We start from the raw sequence: 15830 nt of genomic DNA, 5'->3' as shown, positions 1-15830 counted from the left end.
ACACAAATGTCACATGGAAAGAAAGAACAGTCATCTGAGAGTCTGCACACCGACTTTCATCAATATCTAGTGTGTCCTCCCTGCGCACGCACCACCGATTCCAGACGCCTCCTCATTCCTTGGATGAGTCTCCGGATCTGATTCTGGGGGATCCTGTTCCACTCCTCATGCAGGGCAGCCGTCAATTCGTTGAGATTATGGACTGGTGGGTCTCTCTGCCTCACACGACGGCCAATAAAGTCCCACAAATGTTCAATGGGGTTGAGGTCAGGGCTCATGGCAGGCCATGGAATTCTGTCAATTGCATTTTGCCGCAAAAAATCATTTACAGCATGCGCCCTGTGAGGTCTAGCATTGTCGTCCATAAATATGGGTCTCGTTGCCAGAGGATGGTTCTCAAAATGAGGTACCACAGCCCTGTCAAGAACCTCCTGTTGGTAACGAACACCGTTAAGGTTGCCACGGATGGTAATGATATCCAACTTGCAGTTCATGGAAATGCACCCCCATACCATAACGGAACCTCCCCCAAAGGCCACAGTCTCCTGGATGTTCCGTGGAGCCATTGCTGTGTTCCTCTGCCTCCAGACCCGAGTACGACCGTCCACCATGTGCAGCAAGAACCGGCTCTCATCTGAGAAATGGACCTTCCTCCAAGAGGCAATGTTCCAGTGCAAACGGTCATTACACCAGGCCAGTCGGGCTGCCTCATGGGCTGGAGACAGTCTGGGTCGCTTGATTGGCCTCCTTGCCCGGTATCCTGCAGCTTTCAGACGATTCCGAACAGTCCTGTTCGAGATGGGTCTCCCTGGAAGCCACTCCTGTCTCAACCGAGAGCTCGAGTCGAAGGACCTGCGCCGTACAAGTCTCAGTAAAGCTCTGTCCTCCCGGACTGTGGTCTTCCTGGGTCTTCCTGGGTCTTCCTGGTCTAGGCAGGTCTTTAACTTCATTAGTGGCCCGGTATTTTTTCAAAAGTTTTGAAATTATGGAATGATGTCGTCCGATTTGAGTCCCGATTTGTCTTAGAGACATACCAGCATTCCTCATGCCGATTATTTGCCAACGAGTGGCCTCTGATAATTTCCTACGTGCCATGACATTGAAATGAATGAAAAACCGAATGCAATCGACTACCTGCGCTTGTAAACACCCCAGGGAAAAAGTGCATTTTTCGAAAGTTGAGGTTAAAGCAATGCACGTGCGCTGTGCAAGCTTCACGCGCGTCATATCAACCCATGAAAAGCTCATGCTGTATGTCAATACATCAAAATTGAATAATCAATCATCAAAATTACTTCGTTAAACTTTGTTAAGTTTTTATGTGTCTTTGAATTTGGTGTTGCTTAATTAATTTCCATATGTATATATATATATATATATATAGAGAGAGAGAGAGAGAGAGAGAGAGAGAGAGAGAATAATTGGCATAGAATAATTAAAATAAATACGGGATTTATGTCCTTAATATGTCCTTAATGTCCACAGAAAACAAGAGTTTGGGGACGTTAAAAGAAATACAATGTTAAAAATAAAATGTTAAAAATAAAATCCGCCCTCCCGACCTATTTTTTTCAAAAACCAAGCGATGAGAAACAAGAATATGTTTTTATGTGGCCGTATATACCAAGACGGAGTTGTATTTAAGCAACAATAAGGCGTTTCATTTGTTTCATCCACCAAGTCATACCCTCCAGCCTTTCAACACTATGACGTCTACCATGTAGAGGTAATCGAGTCTGTGCCTGAGAATACCTGACACACGTTCAGTCAAGTCACAAAGCCTGATAACTCCGATCCGGTACAAGTCAGCTTGCACGACAAGCATTTCTTGCTGGGGAGTGGGAGGTGAGGGAGCCTGTCAGGAGGAAATAAACATTGTTACGAGTGGAGAGATCACACAGCAATGTAAAATTAGTCTTAATAATGACAGTGTATTCACATGTACAAATGTGAAAAACAAATATGGTTGTATAGGGTTACGAATCTTACTTCAATTGGTTATATGTTTATTCCTGTCCAACTCATTCCTTAGAATAATAACACATAACTCCATCAACTGTAAATCACACATCCCGCATGATATATGCAGACAGTCAGTTTAAACTTCCCGAAATGGCTAATCTCAGTTCACTCCCGACTTGAGCCTTGTAACTTGAGAGTTACCAGACCGGTTGTCTGGCTTAAAGTTTGGTGAGTTTACAGCACTGGCCAACATTAACTACAACAAAAATAAACATTCTCAAAAGAAATAATTTGTTTCCCAACGCTAGCAATCCTTTTTGAAAGGATTTCGATATCATGAGTGGATATAAATGACACACATATGTAATATAACTAATGTATGGTTTGCTTACCATCTAGGAACACAATCAAGGTTTTTACATTATGTAGGCAATGTAAAACAGTACATTTGGGGTCAATGGGGACCCCAGCCGTAAGTATTCCCTATTATCTAAATGAATTATCATATTTGGTTAATATATTAGCTACTTGTCATTAATCGCATTGCCATAACATGCACAAGGTATCGTTGTGTTGACCTCTCTTCCAAAAATATTAACTTTATTAACTTGAAAAGTTATTTTGGATCCACGCGAACCCTAGCAAAGACTGTCAAACGCGTGTAAGGTTTTCAGGTACTGTCACATGCTATACTTCAGGTTTCTTCTTGGTCAAGTATATTGCATCCTACCAGTACATTTATAGACAACAACAGATTTGATTTCAATTTTAATCTGTATTATATTTGTAACAGTTTGACACCAAGACGACAAGAAATCAAGTGCTATACACACTTGTTCAGGTTCTATAAGTGATTGTTGAAAGTGACTCCGTTCCTTCGGCTTTGGACAGTTCTGGTTTTGATGATGATGATCATCATCATCATCATCATCATATGGTTAGGTGTAATGAGCATTCGGAAAGTAAGAATCATGTGACTGGCCTGGAGTCTTATGGAAGTATTTGAGATAGTGCACGTGGGTAGGAAGAAGAGGGTAGTGACAGAAACAGCAGGATGTACGTAATGTCCTTGGAACAGATGATGAAGATAGGGTGAGAGAGTTAGTTAGTTTCACGCCGCATTCAGCAATATTCCACCTACAAGGCGGGATGAAAATAGTCCAGACGAGGAAAATGGAGGAAGAAAGCAATTAGAGGAAGAAGAGGGGAGAGGGAAGAAAAGGACGAGGAACAAGAGGGCGTGGACGATGAAGAGGACTCAGAAATGTTGTAGACACCACCCACATGACGAAGGAGACAATCATGCCATTTTTCAAGAACAACCTGGCAATTTACGACCCAAGCAAGTGCAATAAGAGCAAGTGATTAGCGGTAGAAATGGTAAAGAATGAAATATGGCTCAGTCGGCAATCCACAGAAGAGGTCCAACCATGGAATGGAACAGAACTGAACGTGAAAGAACGTGAATGTGTGCCTTGGGTGAATGTGTTGCTTGTGTGGAAGATCTGTCAGCTCATCACTTGACCTATGTTGAAAGCATCTTCCCCACTTTGCTTTCACAGACAGGCTGCAATGGGAATCCCGATTATCTGAAAACGATTAGTGCAAAGGTTTGACATGAGCATTATTGGTCAGTATGTCGTTCTTCTGAATGGAATAATTACCACCAGCCGCACAGGTAACTTTCAGTTTGCTCTGGTACGGCAAAATGAAATCGTACACAGACTTTCCAGGGCGTAATTATTCGTGTATAAGCGAATAGATTAGGACACATATATCAAACACGGCAACACCAATCCATGCTGAATCCCAAAATGATGGGTGATGGTTGCCGACGACAAAATGTTTAAAATACAATATCGTCGTCTGTCCAACAGAACGATCCAAAAAGGCCAGAAGACCTAAACAAACGTCCATTGTTATCCTTAGAGCATCCGAGACCAGACCCAAACATCGAACACTGACAAAACACTCTATAACAGTTGTATTCTTACAATTATGCACAGACAACAACACATTCATATGCGATGCATCGTTTTGCTGAATCGGTTTCCAAATGTCTTCTCATCATTTTGTAGTTTAAGCAACAGAATGGTTATATCAACAGACTCGGCGATTTTAATGCACAGGGTTAACACCGCACGTTGCACTTAATCGCCATCGGCCCTCTAAGTCTACCATGCCGCCAGTCTCAGCCAGTCTCAGCTAGCCGGGCACAGACAGTCAACTCATAGACGACGACAAAGACGAATCACTCCACAAATCCACCCTTATCTGAAAGCCGATCTTCAGCTAAGCAAACTCTCCACAAAGGACTACATACCTGTAACCAAGTCGCATGAAATTATCCCAAACCAAACTAAACCAAAGTCCCGGATGGCCATAGTCTTGTAACAGCTCATACTTTCACAACCACAATGTCTAATGAAGCTGAAAAGAGATTTTACGTATGTGTGGCCCTTAAACTTAAGACGTTTCGGGGTTTAAGGGTCCAACACACGTAAATGTACATCGACTTTGTAAGTATTAATCATTATTAACAATGTCTGATTAATCAGTATATGACTGTTTGGCTTTGTTTGAATATTAAACGGGAACGCTTTCATGTAAAAGATTCAAACTGTGGAGGATAAAACGAATTTCTGTCGCAACAAAACTGGATATATGTTCTACACCCCGTAAGCAATTCATTTGGCATGGTCACTCTGTCTTAAGATTGATCGTCTATGATGTCAGGTGATTGTGGAATCTTCATTCAGTTTCCATTCGTCTTGTTGTGTAGACCGGTAGGGATAGGGCACCCATCGCGACTCCCTCTATCAGCTTTTTAAAACAAAAGTACTGCAACGGTATCCGGGCTATGGCTGACAGCTGCTATTTGGTTTTAGTAAAAGTATGTGCATCGTTAGTTGAACGAGGTGTCTCAGAACAGCATTCATACGCCAAACTGGATACCCCTTCAAAACTCGTGGTAAAAGTAAAGCCTATGATATATTCCCCTAAACACATTGTTTTAGATAGGAACACTGCAGACACATCTGGTGCATAGTTCTTCGACTTCCTGTATCGGTTTCCCTACGTAAAGAAACACCTAACAAATATAAAGTAAGCAAGAAGAGGTAAACCTTATTGTCCCACAAGAGCCAATACAATGCATATACGAACACACAGTGTACGGACAGAACAAACTTTCAACTGTGGCTTCAATGTCAAAGACGTTCGTTGCACAAGTTATATTTCCCTTTGATCTATTGCACAGTCTCAGCCAGACACACGCATGGAAGTTGTATAAGACAAACGAACAAAAACCACAAGCAAACAAGCCATTTCTTTCAAAACCAACCTTCAACGTTACTGGTCATGTACTACGTCCATGCTTGCAATACCGTGATGTCTACGCTGCCTGCAATAACAGCTTTCTCTGGACCATCAAGTCTGTCTATTCAAGCTGAACGACAAGACACAGAGTGCAGACACCAGATCTCCACAGTCCCATATAGTGGTGGTTGTGGTGGTGTCCCATGTTGTGGTGGATGAAGGGCTGGTGTGATGTCTGGTCATGGAGTGTCCCCTGTAGTGGTAACGTTGTACCATGTACTGGAGCATGTGGTAGTAGTGTCCAATTTCGTGGTGGGTGCGGTTGTGGTGTCCTATCTAGTGGTAGATGTGATGGTGTTCCATATTGTATCGATAGTGGTTGTGTCCTATGTACTGTCTCTAGAAGCGGTGTCCCATCTAGTGGTAGATGTGATGGTGTTCCATATTGTATCGATAGTGGTTGTGTCCTATGTACTGTCTCTAGAAGCGGTGTCCCATCTAGTGGTAGATGTGATGGTGTTCCATATTGTATCGATAGTGGTTGTGTCCTATGTACTGTCTCTAGAAGTGGTGTCCCATCTAGTGTCAGTAGTGGAGGTGGTAGTGGATGTGGTTGTGGTCTACCATGTAGTGGTGGATGTGGCAGTGCCCAATGTAGTGGTGGTGCTGACCCATATTGCGGATGTGGTTGTGGTGTCCATTGTAGTGATAACGTTATCCCATATACGACGTATTGGTGGGTGTGGTGATGGCGTGCCATGTACAGGTGGTGGTCTTTCATGCGGTAGTGGTGTTCCGTGTTGTAGGGGAAGTGGTGGTGTATTGGTTGATGTGATGGTAGTGTCTCCATGATGTTCGATGTTGTGTTGGATCTTGTAGTGGTGGTGTGGAGTCCTATGTAGCTGTAGTGGTTGTGTCCTATGTAGTTGTGGTAATAGTAGTTGTGGTAGAATCTGTCATGGTGGTGCTCGGATCCTCGTAATGGTGTGTATAACTTTTCTGGTAGGGTCTCGTAAAGTGTCGGTGGTGGTGGTAGTAACTCTCATTCTCTTTCACTGATTCATCCATCCATCAGGATATTCTCAACCGAACCACGATTTGCTCCGTTGTGCTGTTTCATTAAATGTAAACCAGTTCGAAATTGTCAAATTGGTAGTTCTTGCATTGCAGCTTCGTTACTGTCATTACACACTATCTGTCTTTAACATTTTTTGTACTGGAACTTTAACTGCTTGGTTAGCACTTTTGCAAATCTGAAACAGATTTTTTTGGAGTAGATTAAAAACGGTACAAACCCGTCACAAACATATAAGCATTAGTCAGTGAGATGGCATTGAAGAACTCACCAACTGCTTCTGGCGATCTCAATTCTAAATCACTGATATGTCTGAATAGGGACATTGTGCATTCGACATCACTCGCCCTTTTCCGTTACCTCTACAAGAAGACTTTCGATGAACTTCCAGGTTGAAATATGTTTTAAGATAATTTTTGTGTATCTCGTCAGAGATATCAGAGCTAAAATAAAATATTATGATGAAGACCCTGGTTTGATTCCCCAAATGCGTTGAGTGTGTGATGCCCGCATTTCTAGTGGTCCACGACTTGATATTAGTGGGGGAAGGCGGCGTAAAACTAAACTCACTCCTTGAATAATGGGTATGAACACTGCGAGTAGGGAGAACAGCAATACATCGGAGACATATGGGGTATATTAAATGGGCATTCGGCTTGGAATAGATCACCAGCAATAATGCTCCTCAACACGAGGAGTCAACGAACGGTATCAACACTGTATCAACACCCGGTATCAACCACAGGCAAACTGTAGCGCAAGTGGGTCTGCGCAGCACAGAGAATATGACAAGTCTTCTTATATGCGAGCGAAGCCAGCAAAGGTTAAAAAACGTTGGCAATGTGCTTCCATTACTTCGGATCGAAAAATATTTTTCATATCAAAATGAAATGTCGCCACCATCAAAGGTACACTCCCATTTCTTCACTTGGTTGTGCTCTCAGATTTTCTACCCTAAGTGTAATAATTATTCACTTGAAATATGTTTTATGCAACATTTTAAGCGCCACGCGTGGTATTCAGATCGTTCTTCGCCTCCATTACCCCTGCCAGCTTCCGGTTGAACGGAGTGACGGATCAAGAATAAGCAGAAATTGAAAAGAAATACCATTTTGCCTAAGTTTATCATGAACCTTTTGGACGTTATTGCTAGAATTTTCTTAACATTGATTCTACATAAAAGCACTGCTGGAGAATGAACTAGAGGCGGTAACTGTAAGTATTCCATATGGAATAATACCCTCCTGTTCCTTCGCTCCGCTGAAACGGAAGCTGGAAGGGGTAATGGAGGCGAAGAACGGTCTGATATACCACGAGTTGCTCTTGAAATGTTGAACAAAACATATTTCACGTTATTAATTGTTCAAGTGGTGTTGGAAATGTGAGAGCACAACCCAGTGAAGAAATGGGTATATACTTTTGATGGTGGCGATGTTTTATTTTGACATGAAAAATATTTTTCGAACCGAAGCGAGGGAAGCACGTTGCCAACCTTTGCTCGCTTCGCTCACTTGTAAGAAGACCGGTCATTTTCTCTGTGGTGAGCAATCCATTTGTGTTACAGCTTGCCTGTGTATCAACGCACGGCATCGACACATCAGTACCACTGACATGCAGAAACACGTAGGAACAATGTATTTTACTTAAATTCTTTATTTCACAAATCAATAATTATACATACAAACAATAATAAACTATATTTTTCGTGGGAATTTACTATATAAAAAAAGTATTATAAAGTACAAAGTGATACTGAAAATATATATTGCATAGGTTGTGAAAGCGTTGATCAATATGGTAAAATTGTAAGCCATTTGAAAGATTACATGTGTAAACATTAAATGATACTCGGCAAACATTAACAACAACGTATAATAGTTACGAACATTTCACGAAATATAACAGTTTTCCTGTGGTCAGGTCTTCTCGTTGTCCAGTCCTTAACGGAAAGATGGACGTCACTTTCCAATGATATATTTTACATCTAAAAAGACCTAGCCATTCGAAAGAGACAGCTGTTCAGAAATATTCATCATACTGATGGGTCAACAGAAGCCAGCAGGCAGGCAGGCAGACACGAACGCACGAACACACATACACAAACAGACGCCATAATATCACCCCAGTCTCCCTCCCCCAACCCCGACCTTCAACCTCGAACCCGACCCGAAACCCGGCCCGACACCCGACCCCACCCCCACAAGCCACCCCAAAGTCTATTTCTCGACTGGTTTCTTCCGCTTCGCCGCCCGTTCTTCCTCAAGCCTCTTCACCTTCTCCTCCCACACCTGCATTTGATGTTCCGCCTTCATCTTCTTGATGAACTGGCGACGCTTCTTCTCGTCCTTGACGATTTTGTGCTTTATTTCTCTGTCCAGTTGTTTCTTTTGTACTTGTTCCACCAATCTGAGAAGACAAGGAAGTGTGTTCAGAGCCAAATCGTGTTGCATTGAGCATGCATTTCTCTTTCATTAAATGTTGTCAATTCTCTATTAACCTGTAAATATATTACAATCTAAATGTTGGGAAAGAATATCCTTGAAACGTGATGTCATAGACACTTTATGGGAAAGAGTGACATCAGTTTTATGCCATCGTGGTAGGTTTTACCTGTCAAATCTGCGTTCATCGGCTTTCTGTCTCCTCCTCTCAGCTGTGTAGAAACATCGAACTGGGATTTGTTCCAGACGTCGGGGTGGTTTACCACGGGGAACGACTCCCTCCACACCGGGGATAGAAAAGGCCACTCCGCCGCTGGACTGACGGTCGGGGACCAAGCCCTCATCTCGTAGCTGTTGAAGAATCTCCGCACTTGACAAGCGGTGTGTTGGTCGTGTCACCTGACACTTGGCGTAGTACATCTCATGAGGACAGTTAATCTTGCCCGTCAGAGCCTCTTGGGTAGATGTTTGCCTGAGAGGTGTAACCTTGGTCTGTTTACATCCCATGGCAGCACAGATACGTCTTTCACACTGCAAGACTCCGTAATAAGGACCAAGACAATGACGTGACGTCATAAATACATGACGTCACAGACAATGAACGAATGTTAGTTCATCATCTTAAGCTGGTTATCGGCTCCCGTTGCGCTCGCTAACCTACGTGTATGGCGATATACGAGACGTTGAAGAGGCTGGGGGAAGAACGGGTGGCCAAGCGGAAGAAACCAGTCGAGAAATGGCCTGTGAGGGTGGGGATGGGGTTTAGGGTCGGTTTCGGGGGTTGGGGGAGGGAGACCGGGCTGATATTATGACGTCTGTTGGTACGTGTGTTTCGTGCCTGCCTGTCTGCTTATCTGCTGGCTTCTGTTGATCCATCGGTATAATGAAATAGGGAGGATATTCATGAACAGATGTCTCGTCTGAATGACTCAGCCTTTTTTTCATGTAAAATATATCATTGGAAAGTGACGTCTATGTTTCTGTTCTGTGGGAATGGACAACGAGAAGACCTGAACACAGGAAAGAACTGTTATATATCGTGAAATGTGAGAAACGATTATACGTTGAAGGTGATGATTGACAATTATCTGACAGTGTAATATCTGTACATGTCTCCTTTTTAATCATAGTTTACAATTTTAACATAATGATCAACGGTTATTGCATAACCTATGAAGTACATATTTTCAATATCACTTCGTACGATATAGCAGTAAATTCCCAAGAAAAATATAGTTGATTATAGTTTGTATGTATAGTTATTAATTCGTAAAATAAAGACCTTAAGTAAAATGCATTGTTCCTTCGTGATCCTGCATTTCATTGGTACTGAGGTGTTGATATCGTGCGTTGACACCGGGTGTTGATACAATGTGTTGATACCGTTCGTTGATACCTCGTGTTGAGCAGCATTACTGCCGGTGATCTATTCCAAGCTGCATGCCCATTTGATAGACCCCATGTCTGCGATGGACTCTGTTCTCCCTACTCGCAGTCTTCATACTCGTTATTCAAGAAGTGAGTTTAGTTTTACGCCTCTATTTTATTCCACTAATATCACGGCAGAGACCACTAGAAATGCGTCACACACTGAACGCATTTGGACAATTGAACCCGAGTCTTCGGAGTGACGAACGGACGCTTTAACCACTACGCTACCCCACCGTCCCAACCCGGTATTGAGTTACATTGATGCTTGTTACGGATCCGCATTATGATTGTTCGTTGTTTAACGCCACTCTCAGCACTGTTTCACCTATGTGGCAGCGGTCCCTCGCATCTTGACTCATAACGTCATGGACATGAAACCTTCTTGTGCCATCTTGATCTCAATATCCACCTACTAGAATTTAAATGGAAAGGTTTCATTATTGTTATGTTTTCAGATTTTGAAAGGATTTAGCAACGCACAGTTTCCTTTTGTGACTAATGTAGGCGTTCAGTTTACCCATGAGGACCCAAGTATTTGTCTTCAGCATCCTATGCTTGGCCTATGAAGCGACTAACGGGATCAGGTGGTCGGGCTCGCTTACTTGGTTGGCACGTCATCGTATCTCAACTGCGTAGATCGATCGCGATACACGTGCTGTACATCACTGGATTGTCCGATCCAGAGACTCGGTTATTTACAGACTGCCAGCACAGAGCTGGCACCATATAGTGTGGCATTAAACAACAACTTACAAATTTATGCTATTTCCTCACTTACGAGAAAATCTGAGTGTGACTTGTCAGGAAGATACAGCCGGGCTTAGATTTCCGAAGCTCTCTTAACGCAGAGATAGCGCTAAGAGAGCTTCAGAAATCTAGCCCAGGAATGTTGCTAAAAGAATGTTGCGTACATCTGAACTCTTTCACTCACACCTTTACAGTCTGTTACCCTGTTTACACATTACGGGGCCTAAAAGAAAGACGGTACACCATGTTTGGATGACATTTGTTTACGTTCTCAATTGATTTAAGTTATTATTGATATAAACTGGATTGTTCTCGTCAGTGATGACATTGTAGTTAAGGGTCTTAGTTATTGGAGGTCACATGAGACTTTCAGCTCAACCAGTTCACCTACGTCATGATTTTTCCTGTTTGTTTTATTTTGCAATTGTTAATGTTAACACACAGGGATACTGAACTTTTCAAAATTTAGACGTTTCCCTCTTGTTTCAAAATGGAATGTTCTGGAGGGCGTTCCCATATATGCAAATTGGGGTCAGTTGTCAGGTCATTGCTCATGTAATGCTTGTCAAGCAGTAGTGATGTCATTTTTGTGTGACGACATGGCAGGAGATGATATCACAATGGTCATTGTGATTCTGTTTCAGTGTTGCTTCTGTGACCCACCCTGAAATATAGCAGGAAAATGTCAAGAGAAGTGATCACTAATTTATTCTTCCAAAACAAACATGTCGGGGAAACTTTCCAAACATCATAATGCAAAACTACATACGTGTTCATGTCCATGGACACGTGCTCAACGGATAATATATTAATAATGTTCACGCTTATGTGAACCTGGTTCAGGGCTTATAATTACATAGCAGTGACAATGTGGCCTCGTAGTAGCATAGTGAGGGAATTAGAATTCAGCACCACAATTTCTCGTGAGGACGTTCTTAGCCGTAGGTCACATGTCAGTGAGACAGGCAACCAGTTTGTGAGAACCCGTCGGACGCGAACCCACGACCTTTGGATTGTTAGCCCGACAGCCAACCGACTGAACTACGTCCACATTGTTGCACAATGTGCACATTTAGCTAGTCATTCCTGTGACGTCACAGAAATGAACGGAAATAGTCGAATTGGTGCGGACAACTATGAAGGTTACAGGTAGACCTGGTGCCTCGTGCTTTCAATCTACTGACAGTTGCCGAATGGTCCCGATACCATTTGGCACGATCGTCTTATTCCGTACTATACAAAATACCATGTTGTGTGGAATTAGCCGATATGGTTCGAACTGAAAACGGGTGTTGATGTCAGGCGTCAGACATTAATATTACGGTACATGCATGAATGACGTGATTGTATGAAAATCATTGTGTGCTTTCGTGACAGAAAAGTTTTGTAGGGAACACAGTAAGGATAATGTGGATCGCGCTGAGGAATGAGTGAGACATGAGCATGTTTGATGACGGCACGGGGGTGAGTTAGACTTCGAATCATTACTGAAAATATGTAGATCTAGAGGTGAAAATGGCTGGAGTGCAAGTTCGAGCTCGATTTCCATTAGCCCAAAATTTCTACATTAAAACATTTCATCGTTTATTTAACTTTTGACGTTTTTGGTCTCCCGGGTTCTGTGTGTGTGCGTGCGTGCGTGCGTGCGTGCGTGCGTGCGTGCGTGCGTGCGTGCGTGCGTGCGTGCGTGCGTGCGTGCGTGCGTGCGTGCGTGCGTGCGTGCGTGCGTGTGTGTGATCAAAGTATTAAAAATGCAAAAAGAAAACAAATGGTATTCATGCGTCCCGGTCCCTAACCCTAAAACCTAACACTAACCCTAACCCTAAGCCTAAGCCTAAACCCTTGAAATAGTTCTAATATATAGAATAGGTTGACCGAACGGGCAGGAAAAAGACTGACATGTCCAGTGTAATGCATTCTTACCGTTTCGAAAAATAAATAGGAATATACTCCATTTCAGTGTATAGGTGCAAATTACTGAATGACAAAGATATATATTATGTATATTAGTTTACATTTGAAATTCATTTAATCCAAAAAGTTACGTTTGAAACCCAAATATAAAATATATTTAGATTAGTTATACTGACCAGAATATTGCAAAATGTGACCAGTGTAAGGCATTCTTACCAAATATACAAAATACAGAATATTTAAATACATAATATAACACCTCGGCACCTTTTAAGACAAAGAAATATGAGCATTTTAGTTAAAAATGAATATATATTTAAAACTGGTGCTTGCGGAAAACGGTGAACTACTACTGGAAACTCGCAACATTATTGGGTTTCTGTAATGACATGGCTGGTAGAGATTGAACATCAGCGAGCGGAGCTCATATGCACTCGCTGGGCTTGACGACCTTGTTGCTATGCTGGCGTCATAGGACGTTGTTTCAAGAACGTGCTTTTGAACAAAATCACCTGCAATTACGTAAAATAGTATTATGACGTGTCTATAAAGTCTGTGGCCATGAGGGAAATATATACAACAGAATATTTCACAAGAGAAAGTCAGTATTACATTCAGTTTATCAGTTATCTGTAATAAGTGTTACTTTCTACAGAAGACAATCAAAATATAATAATGAACCCTACATTCTTTACTGAATCGTAGTATTTTTCCGTAATTAGCCTCAAAACAATTGTTTTTTGTGCTGTCACTGGCGGGAAAAGGACACAGTCAGACAGCGTCATATCCAAATCGCTACACACAATTTCATGTTACGTAATATATATATATATATACATTTGTGTTTATCAACATGTGGCGTGAAGATATACAGTACAATGGATACGATAAAGGCATAATTACCTGGAATGTAGGAGAAAATGTCAAGAGACGTGATCACTAACTTATTCTTCCTAAAGCGAACATGGCGGGGACACTTTCCAGCCAATCAGTGGTCTGGATTTCCATTGATGCAGTGCTCACAGAGTTGTTTCCCTTAGACCATGGCCAAGTGAATTTCTATCAATGTGGTTGTCCCAGAGTTATTTCCCTTAGACAGTTGTCAAAGCGAACAACGTTCCTTACAATACATATGTATCTGCCATATTCGCCAGTCACCAAACATAATCATATTCTCACACTTCTCACAAAAGCAACAACTGTGAAATACAGACCCACATTCGATTCTCCACATGGGCACAGTCTATGACCTGTCTATATATATATGTCTTTCACACCACTTACATTCTTTTTTTTCAGGACATTGATGGTAGCTATATTCGGTTTATGAAAGTTTAGTGAAACTATGAAATTTCACTTCTGTTTCTCGATTCACTTCAAAACAATACGGTCCAGATTCGATTATTTACAGACCGCCATATAGCTGGAATATTACTGAGTGCGGCGTAAAACTAAACTCACTCCCTCACACTCACTCAAAGCAACAGACTCAAGTTCGGCGGAATACGATCTCACATATATCTTTTTGAGAAGGCAAACTGGTTTCGGCCATGGTCCCATCTCGCATATCGCAATATACGTAAGTGAGCATGCGCAAAGGGAGCCGGTAACCAGCTTAAGATGATGAACTAACATTCGTTCATTGTCTGTGACGTCATGTATTTATGACGTCACGCCATTGTCTGGGTCATTACTGCGGAGTCTTGCAGTGTGAAAGACGTATCTGTGCTGCCATGGGATGTAAACAGACCAAGGTTACGCCTCTCAGGCAAACATCTACCCAAGAGGCTCTGACGGGCAAGATTAACTGTCCTCATGAGATGTACTATGCCAAGTGTCAGGTGACACGACCCACACCCCGCTTGTCAAGTGCGGAGATTCTTCAACAGCTACGAGATGAGGGCTTGGTCCCCGACCGTCAGTCCAGCGGCGGAGTGGCCTTTTCTATCCCCGGTGTGGAGGGAGTCGTTCCCCGTGGTAAACCACCCCGACGTCTGGAGCAAATCCCAGTTCGATGTTTCTACACAGCTGAGAGGAGGAGACAGAAGGCTGATGAACGCAGATTTGACAGGTAAAACCTACCACGAGGGTGTAAAACAGATGTCACTCTTTCCCCCAAACTGTCTGTGACATCACGTTTCAAGCATATTTTTCCCAACATTTAGACTGTAATATATTTACAGGTAAATACAGAATTGACAACATTAAATCAAAGAGAAATGCTTGTTCAATACAACACGATTGGCTCTGAACACACTTCCTTGTCTTCTCAGATTGGTGGAACAAGTACAGAGGAAACAACTAGACAGAGAAATAAAGCACAAACTTGTCAAGGACGAGAAGAAGCGTCGCCAGTTCATCAAGAAGATGAAGGCGGAACATCAAGTGCAGGTGTGGGAGGAAAAGGTGAAGAGGCTGGAGGAAGAACGGGCGGCGAAGCGGAAGAAACCAGTCGAGAAATAGACATTGGGGTTGCTTGTGAGGGTTGGGTGGGGTTTCGGGTAGGGTTCGGGGTTGGGGGTTGAGGATCGGGGTTGGGGGAGGGAGACTGGGATGTTATTATGACGTCTGTTTGTGCACGTGTGTGTTTGTGTCTGCCTGCCTACCTGCTGGCGTCTGTTGGTCCATCAGTATAATGAAATAGGGCGGATATTCATAAATAGCTATCTCTTCCGAATGACTCAGTCTGTTTAGATGTAAAATACATCGGGAAGTAATGTCCATGTTTCTGTTAAGGAATGGACAACGAGAAGACCTGAACACAGGAGAGACCTGTTATATTTCGTGAAATGTTTGTAACTATTATACGTTGGAGGTAATGACACTTATCATTTAATGTCTTCATATGTCCTCTTTTAAATAATTTACAATTTTAAAATAATGATCAACGGTTGAATAACATATGAAATATTTATTTTCATTATCACTTTGTACTACACAGT

At 42.4% G+C, this 15830-nt stretch overlaps 2 protein-coding genes across 2 annotated transcripts; one reads left to right on the top strand and one right to left on the bottom strand.

Annotated features, from left to right (window-relative positions):
• Positions 1 to 8571: 8571 nt before the first annotated feature.
• Positions 8572 to 9303, bottom strand: LOC137256541 (uncharacterized). The gene is made up of 2 exons (XM_067794397.1): positions 8966 to 9303; positions 8572 to 8761 (listed from the first exon to the last, which is right to left on the bottom strand). The coding sequence occupies exons 1-2, from the start codon at positions 9301 to 9303 to the stop codon at positions 8572 to 8574; spliced, it is 528 nt and encodes a 175-aa protein (XP_067650498.1).
• Positions 9304 to 14621: 5318 nt separating this feature from the next.
• Positions 14622 to 15351, top strand: LOC137256514 (uncharacterized). Its single transcript, XM_067794356.1, has 2 exons — positions 14622 to 14959; positions 15162 to 15351. Exons 1-2 carry the CDS (start codon positions 14622 to 14624, stop codon positions 15349 to 15351), a joined length of 528 nt encoding a protein of 175 aa, XP_067650457.1.
• The last annotated feature ends 479 nt before the right edge of the window (positions 15352 to 15830 follow it).

Source organism: Haliotis asinina, chromosome 11, assembly GCF_037392515.1.
Source record: "Haliotis asinina isolate JCU_RB_2024 chromosome 11, JCU_Hal_asi_v2, whole genome shotgun sequence".
In the NCBI taxonomy this organism is placed as follows: Eukaryota; Metazoa; Mollusca; class Gastropoda; order Lepetellida; family Haliotidae; genus Haliotis; species Haliotis asinina.
This window is presented reverse-complemented; position numbering and strand designations above follow the sequence as displayed.

Coding starts and splice junctions, on each gene's coding strand:
- LOC137256541 (XM_067794397.1), bottom strand. CDS start 9,303: ATGGGATGTAAACAGACCAAGGTTACACCTCTCAGGCAAACATCTACC. Junction 8,762..8,965: donor GATGAACGCAGATTTGACAG/GTAAAACCTACC, acceptor TTGTCTTCTCAG/ATTGGTGGAACAAGTACAAA.
- LOC137256514 (XM_067794356.1), top strand. CDS start 14,622: ATGGGATGTAAACAGACCAAGGTTACGCCTCTCAGGCAAACATCTACC. Junction 14,960..15,161: donor GATGAACGCAGATTTGACAG/GTAAAACCTACC, acceptor TTGTCTTCTCAG/ATTGGTGGAACAAGTACAGA.